Source organism: Drosophila virilis, chromosome X (genome assembly GCF_030788295.1).
Source record: "Drosophila virilis strain 15010-1051.87 chromosome X, Dvir_AGI_RSII-ME, whole genome shotgun sequence".
In the NCBI taxonomy this organism is placed as follows: Eukaryota; Metazoa; Arthropoda; class Insecta; order Diptera; family Drosophilidae; genus Drosophila; species Drosophila virilis.
In genome coordinates this window covers 16,184,480-16,199,923 of record NC_091543.1, presented here as the reverse complement: position 1 = coordinate 16,199,923, position 15,444 = coordinate 16,184,480, and the positions used below count along the sequence as shown (strand labels likewise).

The following is a 15,444-nucleotide window of genomic DNA, read 5'->3' as shown; positions in this document are numbered from 1 at the left end:
ATTACAAAAGAGCTCACCCATCTTTTTTAGCCGGCAACTTACCCAGCATGTTAAAACCATTGATGCCAAAGAGGGCGGCGTCACCCTGACCACCGGGAAATACATAGAGAGTGGGGTGCGTAAAACGTATATTGCCCACCACATCGGACGTCTCCAGCAACTCACGCAACGAAGTTGGCACCAGCATTGGCGCCAGATAGTCTGCAATACGTCAGGGATATAAAATTGCAGGTTTTTCAATTTGAGCTCGGATAAGTCGTACCTATAAAGCCGTTAATGTACTCGCTACTGGTGTCCAGGACATCTACCGGATTGATGCGTATTTTACACTGGCGTGAAAAAACCTTATCCGGCAACGTGTGCCACAGACCCGCATCTGCGCAGTGTATATTCATCGTTATGGTATCCGCATAGGCGCGTATTACCCTTTGTACGTCGTGCTCTTGAAATGCCTCCGCAAAGTCAGCCACCGAGAAGGTGCCATCCTGCAGGGAAACACATTGTTAGCATAAGCTTTACCTCCAGCCCTTGACCCGTGACTGACCTGTAGGATCCAAGAACCGTTGCCGCTAAAGGTATACCCAGCATGTATAATGTGACGATGCCTCGTAAAACTGCTTAGTAGATTGCGCATACATTGTATAAGCGTGTTATATTGCGGATGTATGAGCACCTCCGTCACAAGATTCTCGCTGGCATACTGTATTAGTCGCTCACCTGGAAATTTAAGAAGAGAAATTCCAAGTATAAAGGTAACATATCACTCCCATCATCAATATAGATTGTAAATAAGCTTTAAATTAAGAACAGCTAAAACCGATTAAGCACTTCGAAAGGGGAGGAGGGGAGAAAATAAGCATGCTTCTAGTCTATTTCTGGTCGAGCATTGTTTGCTTATCTCTTAAATAATCATCTGCTCACAATTTGCTTGGTTAGCAAGGAAAAGCTCTTAAAATCATTAATATTTAGTTAGATATGTATAAATGGAATGTGCTTGCGTGCAATATATTCAAGTAGCTCGTAGCTGGTCTTCAGTGCTCCCAAGTAGCTCCCGCTCTTGCCTGTCTAGCGGTCTCTACTGCCAACCACGCAGAAATTTTATTATTTGCGGTAAGCCTGACTCAGCTAACCGAACAACTGGTCGCTCGGTCGGTCGGTCGGTCTGGGCGTCCGGTGGGTTGGTTGGTGGATTGGTGGGTCTGGTTGAACCTCCATTCAACATTAACCCACCGAGCGCACTAATGAATAGCTAAAACGTCGAGTGGCAAGCGAACAAGGGGCTTGGATTACCAAACGCTTGTGTCCCAGCTAAAGAATCCGAGCATTAGGCACGCACACCAAATCAAGTGGCTTTAAATTGTCAGACGGTGGGTGGAATGTGGGTGGACGGCGAGTTAAGTTGGCTTTATTGTCAAGCATTTTATTCGCACTTGTACCACAGCTGCACGGCGGCTGCAGTTCAGTGAAAATCATTTCATAAATCTTTAATTTTTATGGTTTAATTAAGATTTCCAGTCAGCTTTAACGCTGACTATTTGGTCAGCCATTCGTGCCAGAAGCCGAAGCATGCGACCTTGCTGACGACCTTGTCATGTCATTTGCTGTCAACCATCATGATGATGGCCATCGTCACTGGATGAGTGCGCTTTCTCTGGCCGATGCCAGCAGTAAATGTTTTAACAGCGAGCCGTATGTAAATAATTTACGCATTTACTGTACTAAATAGTCGTTGCCAAAGCCCAAAAATCGGGTGCACATGCCATGTGACAGCCTACACAAATATGTGCACACACACACACACACACACACACACACACACATTCCAAATGTATGTGTGCACATTACGTATACGCCACATCGGTCTAACGTTCAAATGTGCCCACGTACGCGTAAAAAAAGCGACGAGCCATCGAGCTTGGAGTGCGCCCAAGCGTGCATCTACGTATGGCTTCACTCAAGCTTGCCGCCTCCCAGGCGTTTTGTCTGTCCGAGTGTCCGGCTGCTCAGACCATTCGCAGCTCCGCATGTCCCACATGCTTTTTTTTTTATAAATGATAATCTTAATAGCGACCTGCGTGTGGCTTTTATTTATCAGACCTATGCACACACTCTCGGATACAAACAAAGTACTTTTTTGTGTGCGTTTCTGAAACGCAGTGACATATATACCCACATATTGCGGTCCGGGTGCGTATTTAACGCATGCGGCACCCGTGCGTATACGCAATTTGTGAATTAAGGTTGGCAACATTCGCGCTTACTTCTTTTACTGCCTTGTACAGGCCCCTACAGGCGCGTGACAATTTCGAGTTTCATAAATAAAACGCGGTTAAAGCATTTGCATCTCATTAACCTCACGAAGGCAGCTCCTAAGTGTCATTTCGTATAAATCAAATCGAATGAAGGTTACACATTCCAGACTATTTGATGCTCCGACGAGCAGTTCGAGGCTGATTAATAAAAAAAGAAGTGGATCTGGCAATATTATTTTTGTTTGACATCTGGTTGTCATTTAGAGCTAGCTTGTAAGTTATACATTTACAAAAGAGAATAAACATGACTTTATTTTCTAGTTTTTCACGTGCATTTACCCCATCATTTAATAAATCGCTTCTTTTTAAGGTCACTTGGGAAGCAATCAGTTGACCTGACTGGAATTTATACGAAAATATTTAAAAACAACTGGAAGGCAACAAAGCTTAAAACTTGTTTAAAGTTACTTAGTTAAGCAGCTAACTCTTTGTTGCTAACTTTTCGAATGATATGTCCACAATTGAACGCTATCGTATTATTTGATTGAGAAGCGGAACGGAATTCCATTATAAATCACAGGTAAGTGTCTTAATAGCTGGTATATATAAAAGGCATTCTGTACACAGTTGGAAACTGTGTTGTTGGCTTAGCCTTCTTATGCAAGTCGCCTTAAAAGTATTTACAGTTTCGAATGTCCAACTACAAATGTCCCTTAAGAACTTGGTTTGCCAAGCCAGAAAACCACAAAGACTGTACAGAACAGATACGAACCAATAGGCCTGAGTGGCAGATCGAGCACTCAATGGCAACGCAAAGTTTGAAAGCCACATACAATGGAAAAGTTGCATCAACTTGGTGGCAAATACCGCCCACAGCCCAGCTCCCAATCGCCTTGGCTTCTCGCAAAATAATGGCGAATGGCGACATGAATGTAGTTCAAAAAAAAAAAAGAAAATAGAACCTCCTGCACAATGTGCCAGCCAGTACTCGGGCTTGTGTCAAGTGCAGTTTTTCGCATTGCAAAGCCCATTGAAAAGTTTTCGCGCGCTGGCCACACCTAACCAAAATGGCGAACGGCCGCAGATTAACCGTTAATAACTGTACTTTAATGCCTACGCTCGGTATGCTGTCAAGTTTTGAAACAAAGCAAATTTGCATAACAACAGGCGGAAACTTTTTGTGTTTTATGATTTCTCTCCATTTTTTTGTTCTCCAATTCCACTTGTTTTTTGTTTTTATGCTTCTTTTTTTCTGTGCCGGACTGCAAAGTAATTACAGTTGGCGCCGGTCACCACCCGGCACTGAAGTCCTTCTTCCCGCACACCCCTTCAAACGAAAAATGGCGGAAAAGATTGCTGTGAAGCCGGCGTGCAAAAGTCCGCACGTGTAAAAAACTTTCCTATAGCCAGTTTTAGTACTAGCCCTCGTAGCCCCTGAGGGGCGCTACATTGAATTAAAGTTTCATAGAGTCATGATGGATCTATCTGTCGCCGGAATAGGACAATCTACCAAGGCATTGTCTAGGCTAGTCAATCAGTCAAACATAATTTTCCATACCAAGGTTGTATTGCACTGCATGGAATTAAAGATTCTTAAAGTATATAAATATATTATTATATATATATATACATCCGGAATATGTCAATATGTCAATCGACGAAGGTATTTCTTATTCTAGTCAGTCAAATATAGGATAATTAGGTAAAAGTAGTACAATATTTAGGCTCTGTAGTTTAAGGCCCAACAGAAAATATAAGTAAAAGTGACTTAGATTTGCGTGGGCGCGAACTCTACTGACTATTGACCCTTTGAAGACTCTAAATTAATGCTAAACATTTAGTTTGTTTTTGAAACTGATATTTTTAAGAATTGCTTGCAATATTTTTGGATTCACCTGACGACAAGGTTAGTTACTATGCATCGTACTCTGCTGACCCTGCCAAAAATGTTATCCATGGGCTAGCCGGTGGTAAATGTTATGTGGCTCTTGCGTTCTGGGACTGGCTTAAAAGCCAGTTAACGAATTACCAGCCTGGCTGCACAATTATGTATGCAGCCAGTGCTCGGCAATGGGCTTATTCAAATAGGTATTCACGCTTCAGAGGGGCAGCATTCGCGTTGATTTATTCAATTTAAATGCGCTTTATACACAAAATAACTGGATAATGTATTTTAATTAGTTTGTCCAAAAATTCAATTCAATTACTATATGCAGTGGCACGCGGGTTAAGCGCATTTTTTTTAAGGCGTCCATCAGACGTATGCATCATTAATCATAGATCAGATACAAAATCTGTATGCTGCCGCTGCTGATGATGTTGATGATGCGGCGTCTCTAGTTTGGTGTTCAACAAACCCAATAACATGTTGTCAGCGTCAAAGCATTGGCAACTGGCCCAGTTGTCTGGTCTACCCCCTATCAGCGCCAGCTCGGTCCTCTCTTTCTTCTTCTTTCGCCTGTCCAGGGCGCATAATTAAAAGCAATGCAATGCGCGACCAGATACCCACAGAAGGTCCCACGTCAGCTGTTCTGTGTGCCTTGGCTTGGCTTATGTAGTTGAGCCAGGCTCATGTCACGGGCATCATTGATAAGCGTCGCTGATATGGATTGACGCCTGTCAGCATGTCCTTCACGTCCATGTGAAATATAGCATCAGAGCAAGGGTGCACGAGGACCGTGTCGTGTTTCAGCATTTTAGTTGTTTTCAAAGTTTTTTTTTTTTTTTTGTTTTAAATTTGGATTTAAACTAGCTAGCTGAAGTAAAATTATTCTGATATGCCTGCTCACAATATTTTTTAAAGATTGGAAAAGGTTTTGAGTTTAATTATTTTCGATATATTTACTTTATCAGTTGGAAGCCACTTCTTTACAGATTTTGGTTATGATCGACTCAACATAACTCAGCAGCTTTTATTGGAGTAAGTGTGCTGAACATTCGGTGACGTGATAGTTATATGTTTTATTTTAGTTTTAAGCTGGCATTCTTCTATTTGCTTATCTCTGCTGCCAGATATGTCTCTGGCAAGCATCTCGCTCCGCTGAAAGCTCAGTTGGAGCGAACAGCTATTCTTGGAGTGGGAGTGTACGTATGCAAATATGTATATGTAAGTGTGTATATGTGGGTGTGTGCATGTGTGTGTGTGTGTGTGTGCATGACTGACTGTCCGACATTCAGTTCTTTGCCTAAGTTTTGCCTGCAGGGGCGTTGGCGCGACTATCTTATTGTATTTCTTTCTCTTATTTCTGTGCCATCCCATTCATGGGCTGTGCTTGAATTATGCATGAGCTGCACAGTCGTTGTCAATATGGCCTTGTCTGTTATACGTATGTGTGAGCGCGTTAGTATTTGAAAGTTAAGCTGTATGTTTGCCAAGCTCTATCAATCAATTTTTGCATATATTTTATCTCAACAATTTGTACGGCTTTAAAGGTTATGTGTGTTCTCATAGAAGCTTAGCAATGGAAAAGTGTGCAAAGCTCACAATAAAACGTTAGTTACCCAATCTAATGAGTGCCGTAATTTGTTAACAGATCAAAAATCTGAGGTTGCATTTACACATCACAAACTAACGAGTGCCCTATAAATATAACGAGTCGCAAGTAACGAGTACTGAGAGAGCACTGACCAATGAATGGCTTCAAAGTGTATCGCGTGGCGAGTGAACTAACTGCACGTTTTTAAGTGCAACCATGAAGTGAACAGACAAGTGCCTTAAAAGTATAACGAGTGTGTCAGGAAGCTGTGCTTGGAACTATAGAGTATCGAGTACGTAATAAAACAAATGAAAGTCGTGACGAGTGACGAACAAACACGTATGAAGATGTTGTTATTTGTAATCAGTTGAAAAAACAGCAGAGAATTCAACTTTGAGCAGCGTGTAAATAGCTTACAAATTGCAAGCTACGAGTATTGTGTTAGTTCAACGAATGACGAGTGCTTTTAATGTCAGCTGTCAATTGCTGAAAGACTTTATTGAATTGTATGATATCTGATTAGTCAAGGGATAGCAATGTCGCTAGCAAGCATAACAAAGTCTGGCTCTAACACATTTTCCCTTTGGGTCATATATCCCAGTGTCAACTTAGTGATATTAATGTTGTGGTTAATTAAGGGAATAAACAGAAGAAACTTGCAGTTGGCCAATTCTTTCTCAGAAAGCTTATGAATAGCTGGATGCCAAGCAGTGTTTTTAATGCCTCAACTCAAATATAAGCGCAGCACTGCGGGGCGTCTGTGGTAGTTGCACTTGCAAAGTTGTAGCAGCGAACTTTGCCAAGTCCCACAAGCAAACTTAAGTAAACTGCATCAAATTCAATTTTAAAGCATAACTTTGTCGTGGATAATGAAGGACGACGCCGTGATGAGTATAAGCTATAAAATATAAATTATGCGCCTGTTAACAAATGTTGGTAATTGTTCCTGCCCCCCTCCGCTGGCACTGCATCGGCCGAAAAGCAGCTTTCAAGAGGAGAAGACTTTATACAAAACATGAAAGCCAAGGCATAGAGGAAACGTTCAGACTTTTGCTAGTTGGCAGTTGACAAGCGCCAACAAAGCAGCGTTAGGTAAACGATAGCTGGACACTGGATAACAAGAGGCAGGATGTGGACTGCAGGGCCACGCTTTGTTGTGGAGGTGCTGACGTTTATCGACTTGCCGACGGCTGGTTGCGCCCTAACCTTTGTCAAATTAGAATGCCCCGTGAAGTCTCTGTCATACATAAAGGGCCTAGCGAGCCGTGCCCAGCTCAGCAACTGCAGCAACATTTTAGAACTTTAGTGATTTCTTCAACTGTACTTGAATTGCCCGACTTATGGCATCATTATTGAGCACTCGGCCGGTGCGTGCGCCCGAGCACTTGAGAATTTTATTTGAGTGGTTTTTTGCAGCAGTGTAAACAAGAAATTCGAATGCGGAATACACTTTGCCCAAGTCCTTGTTCTGGACAATGGCAGAAAGGCATTGAGCGCAGGTGCTGCTGGTCTTGCACTTACAATCCAGCCAGCCCAAGGACAGTCTCCATGCATATCATTGACAACAGGCGCTGCAAAGTATGCTACACATTTTTATTTCCATTATTATGCTGCACGAGTTACTGCAAGTTCGAAGCAGCGAACAGCTATTATTTTCGCAAACTATGTTCAATGTTGAACTTACGCAAGTCGAAGTTGTTTAACAACACTGCAGGGGAGTAAAATCAATTTGTAATTTTGTACATGACATGAGAAATAGCAGCTTGAATAAAACATTGCCTGAAAACTTAAATTAAATTTCACTAAAACATGCTCGAAGAACGGCGTTTAAATTCTTAGACTTCACCAACTGTTAAATAGCTGACAGCGTTTCAAATTTGGTAATTATTAAGGATAAAGATGGCAATAACTACTCGGTTTAAAAGGTTTACTTTGTCTCTTTGCTTTACTATCCACACAAGAATTCATTAAAATTAAATAGCTTCAATCAAGGAATCTGATGTTGGACAAATTTAGTGCATGTACATATTAAGTCTATGAAACAGAAGAAAACAAACAATATAAATCAAAACTAATGTTAAAGCGCTAGTTGATGGTTGCAGTTCTCAAGAATTTTAGGCTTCGAAATGACGGCGAGACGCTTGAAATGCCGGAGTCGATAACCAGATAGTCTGTTGATGACAGAACCGAGAGGTTCTCGAGTCGCTGAACATAATTTGAAGCTTAACATTAGCTCTGCAAAGCGAATCTGCACTCAATGAGTGTAAAAACCAACGAGTAAGCAGATGAGTAACTAGTGCTATTTGCTTGATATTTGCATTGGCTGTCAAGTGCAATTTTTATAACCCATGTAGCATGTTAGTCTACAAGCAAACTTGCGTTAATTTCTGCACAGCTTGTAGAATGCTTCTATTTGCGCAACAGCAACAACAACAACAACAAGGAGAGCAATAATGACAAGAACATCATCAGCAGCAAAGGGCACACAAACAACAATAAATGAGGAAGGGGGGCAGCAGTTGAGGGACTGTGAAAACTGTTCACCCGATGCAGTGCAGCCACTTGAATGCATTTCAACAACGTTGTCCCGACTAATCCGCAAAGACAACCAGATCCGAGAGGCCCGCACAATTCTCGACACTTGGCTGGCTGTGTCATATTGTTGTTCTTATTGTTGCGGCTGCCGTTGCACTGGGGCAGATGAAAATGAAAATGAAAATGCGCAGCTCTCCGATTTGGATTTATATTAACACAAAAGACACACACAAACACACAAACACACACACACACACACACAGAGAAAGCTTTTAGAGAGCTCGAGCTTTGGATCTGATGAATGCCAATTGTGAAAGCTGTTGAAAGACAATTGTCATAATTTCTTGGAATAACAATTTTTTGTAATTTTCTGCTGCAAACTAAAAAGTTAAATAGTTGAATAATTGCAGAGTCATCATTCGAAATTCATTTGCCCGCGCACACGCTATTTACATTTCGCGCTGTCAATTTGAACTTTTCAACTCGTTTGACTGCAAATAATAAAGGAAAACGAACAGAAAATAAATTGTAACTGGAAAAGTCAAACAAATTGCTATCAAGTTCCTCATTAGCTTTTTTTTTTTACAACTGAATTCCATTTATTACTATTAATAATATACATTTTTCTTCTTCACTCTAATGAGCTGCCAGCTGGACAGCTTTCAATTGCGTTCACCGTTCTATTAAATTTGTTGTTGGCCCAATTTGCTGACGGCTCGTTTTTGATTGAATGGGTTTCCATTCATTCATTTGACATTTGACTTACCGTGACGCGCTTCCTCGCCCTCGGGTGCATGTTGTGTTATTGTATTGAGCTCCTCCTCCAAGTCGACATGACAATCGGATACGTCCCAGGAGAGGAAACCTGCAAGTGACAGAAGCAGAGTGCAAAAACAGCGGGGTTTAGTCTCATAAAAAAAAAACCATCACAAAAAGTACTTTGATATAAAAAGATTGAATCGATTCATTTAATCAGCTAAATGGCTTAATAGCCGATATCAGCGATGCCAAAGTTAAGGTTAGATTTATTTTACTATATGTGAGAGTTTGTAAAGAATACTTTTATGTCGTATTGAACCCTAAAATTAGATTTCATTGACTTAATGCTTTTGAATCTTTACTACGAATAAACTAGTTAGAAGCCTAAGCTTAAGTTAACTATCTCACATAAAGCTTATGCATTTTAGATGTCCTGTCTTGCTCTGCTGTTAAGCTTGTGTTACCTCTAGCCTTATAGGCATATGCAAACATTTTACAGGATTTATTTAAATTAAACGAATTGAAGCCTTACAAAATGTATGTTGATCAGCTTTAATTTACTTTCATTTATATAAATCTTCATGCGACAAGCTTCAGTTTTCAAAGCACATCAAAGCTTTTATCATGATTATTCGCACAGCGTAAGCTATTCAGACTTAAAATTTCTCAGCTAAGCTAAATAGGTTGCCTTTGACAGACCACAATTTATTGTTGAGGCTTTAAACATCGCATCTTTAATGATTGAATTACTTTGCCGTTACTTTTTATTCATTGGGCAATTAAAGCAAGCTCAAACAAAATTGCTCCTATTAAATATTAATAATGTTCTTACAATGTTTCAATTAAGCTTAATGTGTTTTCTTTTAAAGTCTTATGCCTTGTAGCCATAACAACTAAAGTAATTTTCATTGAATTTCAATAGCAGTACAAGCTTAATTATTAGACAAAGTATGCATTAACATAGGCTCGTATTTCTCAGGTTTCAATGATGATTGCTGGCTTGCAACTGCACTTATTAATTAAGACATGTCCTTGGACAGACATGAATGTGCATGCTGGTATTATGTTCGGAAAATAGCAATGCATATTATTTACTTGTCTATTTATATTGGGGCAATGCATATTTAATAAACAAGTAAATATGTAGAAACTTTATTCGCCAGTAGCGCTCGTTGACCAGCTGTCATTTTGTTGCTTAAGCTTGACGCTGGCTCATTTATCAAAGAGCGTATATTAAATATTCGTACATTATAGTTTATACTTATTAATTTATTTTATAATTACATAATGTGTGTGTTGTTTTTGTAATTTGTTGGCATTTTGATAAATGGCCAACACGAGAAAACAAAACGCAGAACGCAGCACTTGAGGCTCCTTCTGCGCATTACGCATACGTCATGGTGTGCACACGCTCAAGCACATTAACTGTGTGTGTGTGTGTGTGAGAGTGTGTATGTGTTTGTGTCTGGAGTGTTGCCTTTATTATTGTCTTTTTTCATGCCCTTGCTTTTGATATTTAGTTGGCTCGCATGGAATTGCTTTATGTCTAAATATAGCTACCCCATGCCAGTGCCAGTTGGCCTTTTTGGTATTATGTCATTTAGTAAACAAATTAAGTCAGCCTTCATCTACAGTGTGTGGGTGTGTGTGCATGTGTGGGTGTGTGTCTGTGTTTGTGTGTTGTCGTATGGCAGGATACTCCAGCGCAAGTATTTGCAAATACATAGACCAAAATAGTTGCCCCAGCAGACCAAGAAACTGCATCATTAGCATTTATTTTTCTGTTGCCATGTTTAAACCTTTCCGGTTTTATTTGCACTGGTCAACTGCAGAGCTCTCCAATTTGCACAAAATAAAATAAATGTTTGGTTGCTATTTAATTTCTGACAAGTGTGCTTGCATTTGTAACTGCTGTAAGAGCACTCGACTCCTAATTGCTGAATGGTCTGGCTTCTTCTTTAAATATAGTTGGTATATGTATATTCAAATAGGCTAGTACTGTTGAGTCTTATTTGCAAATGGTTGCATTTTACCGTCTCGAGGCATAACTGCGAATTATTTCCAAGTCACGGCTGCTTTCGAAATTTAATGAGCAGCAGATACACGAGCATTCATACTCCCTGCCATGAATTACTTATTATAATGATGCCTTAATGAGCGCTTAACTTTCATTTTTGATGCCGGAATACCTTAGACTGCCTGACGTTAATGCGCATAAAGCTCACACAAATGAAGCTGTCAACTCAGGCAACGTGTTTGCCAGGACCACAAGGCATAAAAGTTGCACATACAGGCTGTTATCTCTACTTCTTCTTCTCTTTTTTTCTTCTTGAACCTGATTGCTTTGTACCTTTAGGCATGAATAACCATGTGAACCAGACAGACAAGGAACACGTGCCATTTTGAAATGTTGAAGTAAAAGTCTTAACTTGAAATACACAAAAGTAAGTTTTTTTTTTGATCAAAGCTGCAAGTCCGATCTTGCTTTTTGAACCTATTCTTATTATAAATCAATACGAAACCAAATAAGTTGCCCAAAATCCAACTGGACTGAGCTCTTAAATACATACTTTTCTTACAAAATGATTTTGGGAAGACTCAGTCCCAAATGCCAATTTCGGGTGCAGTCAAATTTAGGACGCATTTTCCTGCAAGACTTAACGTCGAGTTTCATTACGATTTTCAAAATATATAGGACAAGCAAGATTTGAACCGAAAACCAGATTCGCGAATCAAACCTAAAGCAGGAATAAGGTTCGAGTTGTAAACTTATTTTTTCTTTTAATGTTCATTGTATTGAATCATGTTGTAAACTGGATAAACGACAATTTTGGTGCAGGTCTTATAGAGCAAACGTTCTGGACTCACTTTAGACTACGTTTTGATCTAAGGGCGTTAACACTGTGTTACCCAATTTATTTTAAATTTTTACCTATAAACATTAAGCATTGCGTGCTTAAGCAAATGAGAAAGTCTAACTCATGTGAACAGACAACTAGCTACTAATAGCCATAAATCGTATACATGTTCTCCTGGCATTCAATGTTATTGTCAACTTTAACGAACTGTTCCGAGTAAATTTCTTTTCAAGTGTCTACACTCATCAAATTCGATAGCCCACCAAATCGCTGACGTCGCTTGGATCTCTCAGCCCAGTTTAACAAATGGTATTGTTAATGCTGTTCCTGCTGCTGCTGCTGCTGCCTCTTCTTCTTTCTCTTTGGCTGCACACTGTTGAGCAATTTGCACAAATGGCTGGCAACAACAACAAAAGCCAATGGCACAGAACAAAATTCAACAAAAAGAAAAGAAGAAATGCGCAAAAACAACAACAGCATGCGGCATAAAAATGTAAAATCTTAACACTTTTCACACACACACACACACATATAGACGCACATGAGCCGGATCGGAATATTGTGCGGGCAAACAAAAAGGCGCAACAACAATAGGGATAAAGGCGGAAGGGTCGTGGGAAACGCAGCGCCCAAAGCGCCTACAGCGATTGCACAAAAATAATGAGGAAACGCGCTGGATGTGCGCTGCCTTACATCCACACACACACACAGGGTACGTATGTGTGTGTGTGTGTGTGTGTGTGTGTGTTGGACGCTCTCTTGAGCAATCATCTGGCGAATAAAGCCACTCAGACGCTGGGAACAGAGCTCGAAACGTAGCTCGCTGTCTACGGGGGAGTCTGAGGCCAGGTGGCACCACAGTGCCTTGATGCATATGTGTGTGCGTGTGTGTTTGTGTGTGTGTTTGTGTGTGTGCTTGTGTGTGTGTGTGTGTGTTCGTTCGCACAGTCATTAAGTATTTATGCGTTGATATCTGCGAGTGAGTCTTCAATTTTTCATATGCTTCTGGCTTAGTGTGTCTGTGTGTGTGCGTGTATGTGTGTGTGTGAAGCTGCTACTCATTTATTTATATAAGTTCTTGCACACGTTCGCTTCAATGTCAAGTGTTTAATTTGTATTCTTTGCTTTTCGGAGCTGCTTGTTTTATTACTGAATTACGCAACCAAATGAACAATACGCTACTCGTCTTAACTAATGTTATTAATTTTAATTAAGCTACAGCAATTCTTCTAGGTTAATTACAATGAACTACAACAATGAAATGTAAGGGCGTCCGACTGATACATTTGTTGCAATGTCACAGATATCACCAGATTATTTTTAAGCCGATATTGATGAGTTTGGTGCCCGGATAAAGCGGGGCATTATCCAAAAGTAAAATATTTTTCAGCTTTGTATACTGTACGAAAACCTAAAGTAGATTTTGTGAGTCCGACTCCTTAAATGTGCGATTCATGCTCAAAAAAGCTCAAATGAAAATCGATATTAATCGATCTTGATCTGCGCGAGCAAGGGCACCAGCTACCTTTAAAGTTTCAAATCTTTAGCTTTTACTTTCTCTAAAATACACAAAGTGACACTTGGAAAGACGTGTCCATATCGAGTGGACATTATTTGGTGACCAAGGATTTGCTGTCCAAAGTGTCTTTTGCAATGCGCACATTATTTTTCTGACAGTGAATTTCTTTGGCTTGCAGCAACAATACCAAATTGTATCATCAAGTCATTGTCAACAGCACCGACAGTTAAAAGCAGCTGACAAGCCAAAATGTATTGAGTCAATGTCAAAAATAAGCCAAATTTAACAAGACATTAAAACAGCTCGCCTTAAAGTGTTTACTGCATATTTATACTCTTGCAAAGGGTATGATAATTTGTCATCGAATTTGTAACGCATAGAAGAAGGCATCTCTACCTATCTACCCAATAAGGTATGTGTATAAATTATTGATCAGTATCAACAGCCGGGCGGTTTGTGGGAACCACTATATCATTTAGTATATTGGTCATGGGAACAATCGATCGAAAAAAACTTATTTGTGTTTTTCAAGACATTTAAATCAAGCCTGGCACTTACAAATTTTACTTAGCTGCTTACATTTGAGCTATATCTTATTATGCAAAAAAAAAAAAGCAAAGAAAATATATTTCAATATGCTCCTCGCATGTCCACAAAAGTATTCAATCTTCGGCTTGCCCAGAATATACTTCTGTTCACGATTAAGGCATCCTTTGTTTGTGATAAGTTTGAGGCTTATTTATATTCGGCTTCTCTGTTATCCTTTGCGTTTTGTCACATAAATCAGCTTGTGCCAATTAATTACATTTCTTATCGCCAATTATGAATCGCTGTATGCGCTAAAGTTGTTGTCTTCATCTCACTTTGTCTGTTCTTCTCTCTCTCCCTCCCTCTCTCTCTCTCTCTCTCTCTCTCTTTCAACAATGACTATCTGCAGCTCGTGCACTCGCACTCGCACTCGCTGTCGCACTTGCTGTGGCCTTGGGCCTTTGATTTTAATTGCCTCGGCAGCACGACAACAAGTCAGGCGGCGCAGTGTTCCCAGCTCCGGCTCGGCTGCCCCAGTCTGTGGGCAATCAGCTCGTCTATCCGTCCTTATCGTCATCATGCTGCTTATCAGCTGTGTCCAATCAGGCCCAGTATTGTTTTCATTTGCATTTTCATTTTCATTTTCATTTTCTTGCACGTTTTCTCACTCTTTAAATCTGCTTTGCTTTTATCTCGACTCTTACAGCTGAGCCACTGAAATGTTTACAACCACCAGCGAGTAATTCAAACTTGCAATGAGTGCGCAAATCAGTATCCACAATGGACTCGCACACACACACACACACACAAGCCACACTCACACTCACACCTACACCTATACACGCACACCCACACCCAAACCCGCACACACTTGCTTTCCTAGTTTTTTGTTAGCTGTTTTGGCTTGTCAGCTGTTTTATCTGTCAGAGCTGTCCAAAGTTCTGCATAGTATCCCGCCAGTTGCCCGTGCTTAATATTCATCTTTAATGAACCCTTCCAATATTTAACGAGTAGTCTATCTGTATTGTGAGTTGGGTTAGCTCAAACTTCGAAAAACAAACAGAATTCCATTGAATACCATTTGGGGCATTGTTTTAACATTACATTTTGTTTTGCGCTCTAGTCTCTTCTTCTTTTAAAAGGTTTATTTTTAGGTTTAAATCAAATATCGTTTTTGGGAGTACACGTTTTTTGTATTACTTTTTTTTTTAGATATCCTGACCATACTCAGCATTTACGCACTTCATTTACATAACTGCATAATGCTCCTAATATATTAAGATAATCTTATATATGGGGAACGAACCGAAGCAATCAAATGTTTAGAATATATTCAACAAACCAAAACTTGGCCAAATCTACGGCTTAAGGATGTCGAAAATTAGGTTGACAAACGGAAAGTTAAGGTCAGTTATTAGCTTGAATCTTGATCAAAAGCAAAACTGCTGCTTGCCAGAAAGAATATCGAATCCCAAAAACAAAACACTTCTTTTTTCTTTAATTTTTCCCAGATGTTA

General features: G+C 40.0%; 1 protein-coding gene across 3 annotated transcripts in view; it reads right to left on the bottom strand.

Annotated features, from left to right (window-relative positions):
• Positions 1-15,444, bottom strand: part of futsch — a 63,615-nt gene that overhangs the window by 21,513 nt on the left and 26,658 nt on the right. For all 3 annotated transcript variants that reach the window (XM_070206657.1, XM_002058968.4, XM_032439569.2), the window contains exons 3-6: positions 9,030-9,128; positions 545-717; positions 263-485; positions 43-201 (exon numbers count right to left, since the gene is read on the bottom strand). In XM_070206657.1, the coding sequence (XP_070062758.1) occupies positions 43-201; positions 263-485; positions 545-717; positions 9,030-9,128 (654 nt within the window). The remainder of the gene's footprint in view (positions 1-42; positions 202-262; positions 486-544; positions 718-9,029; positions 9,129-15,444) is intronic.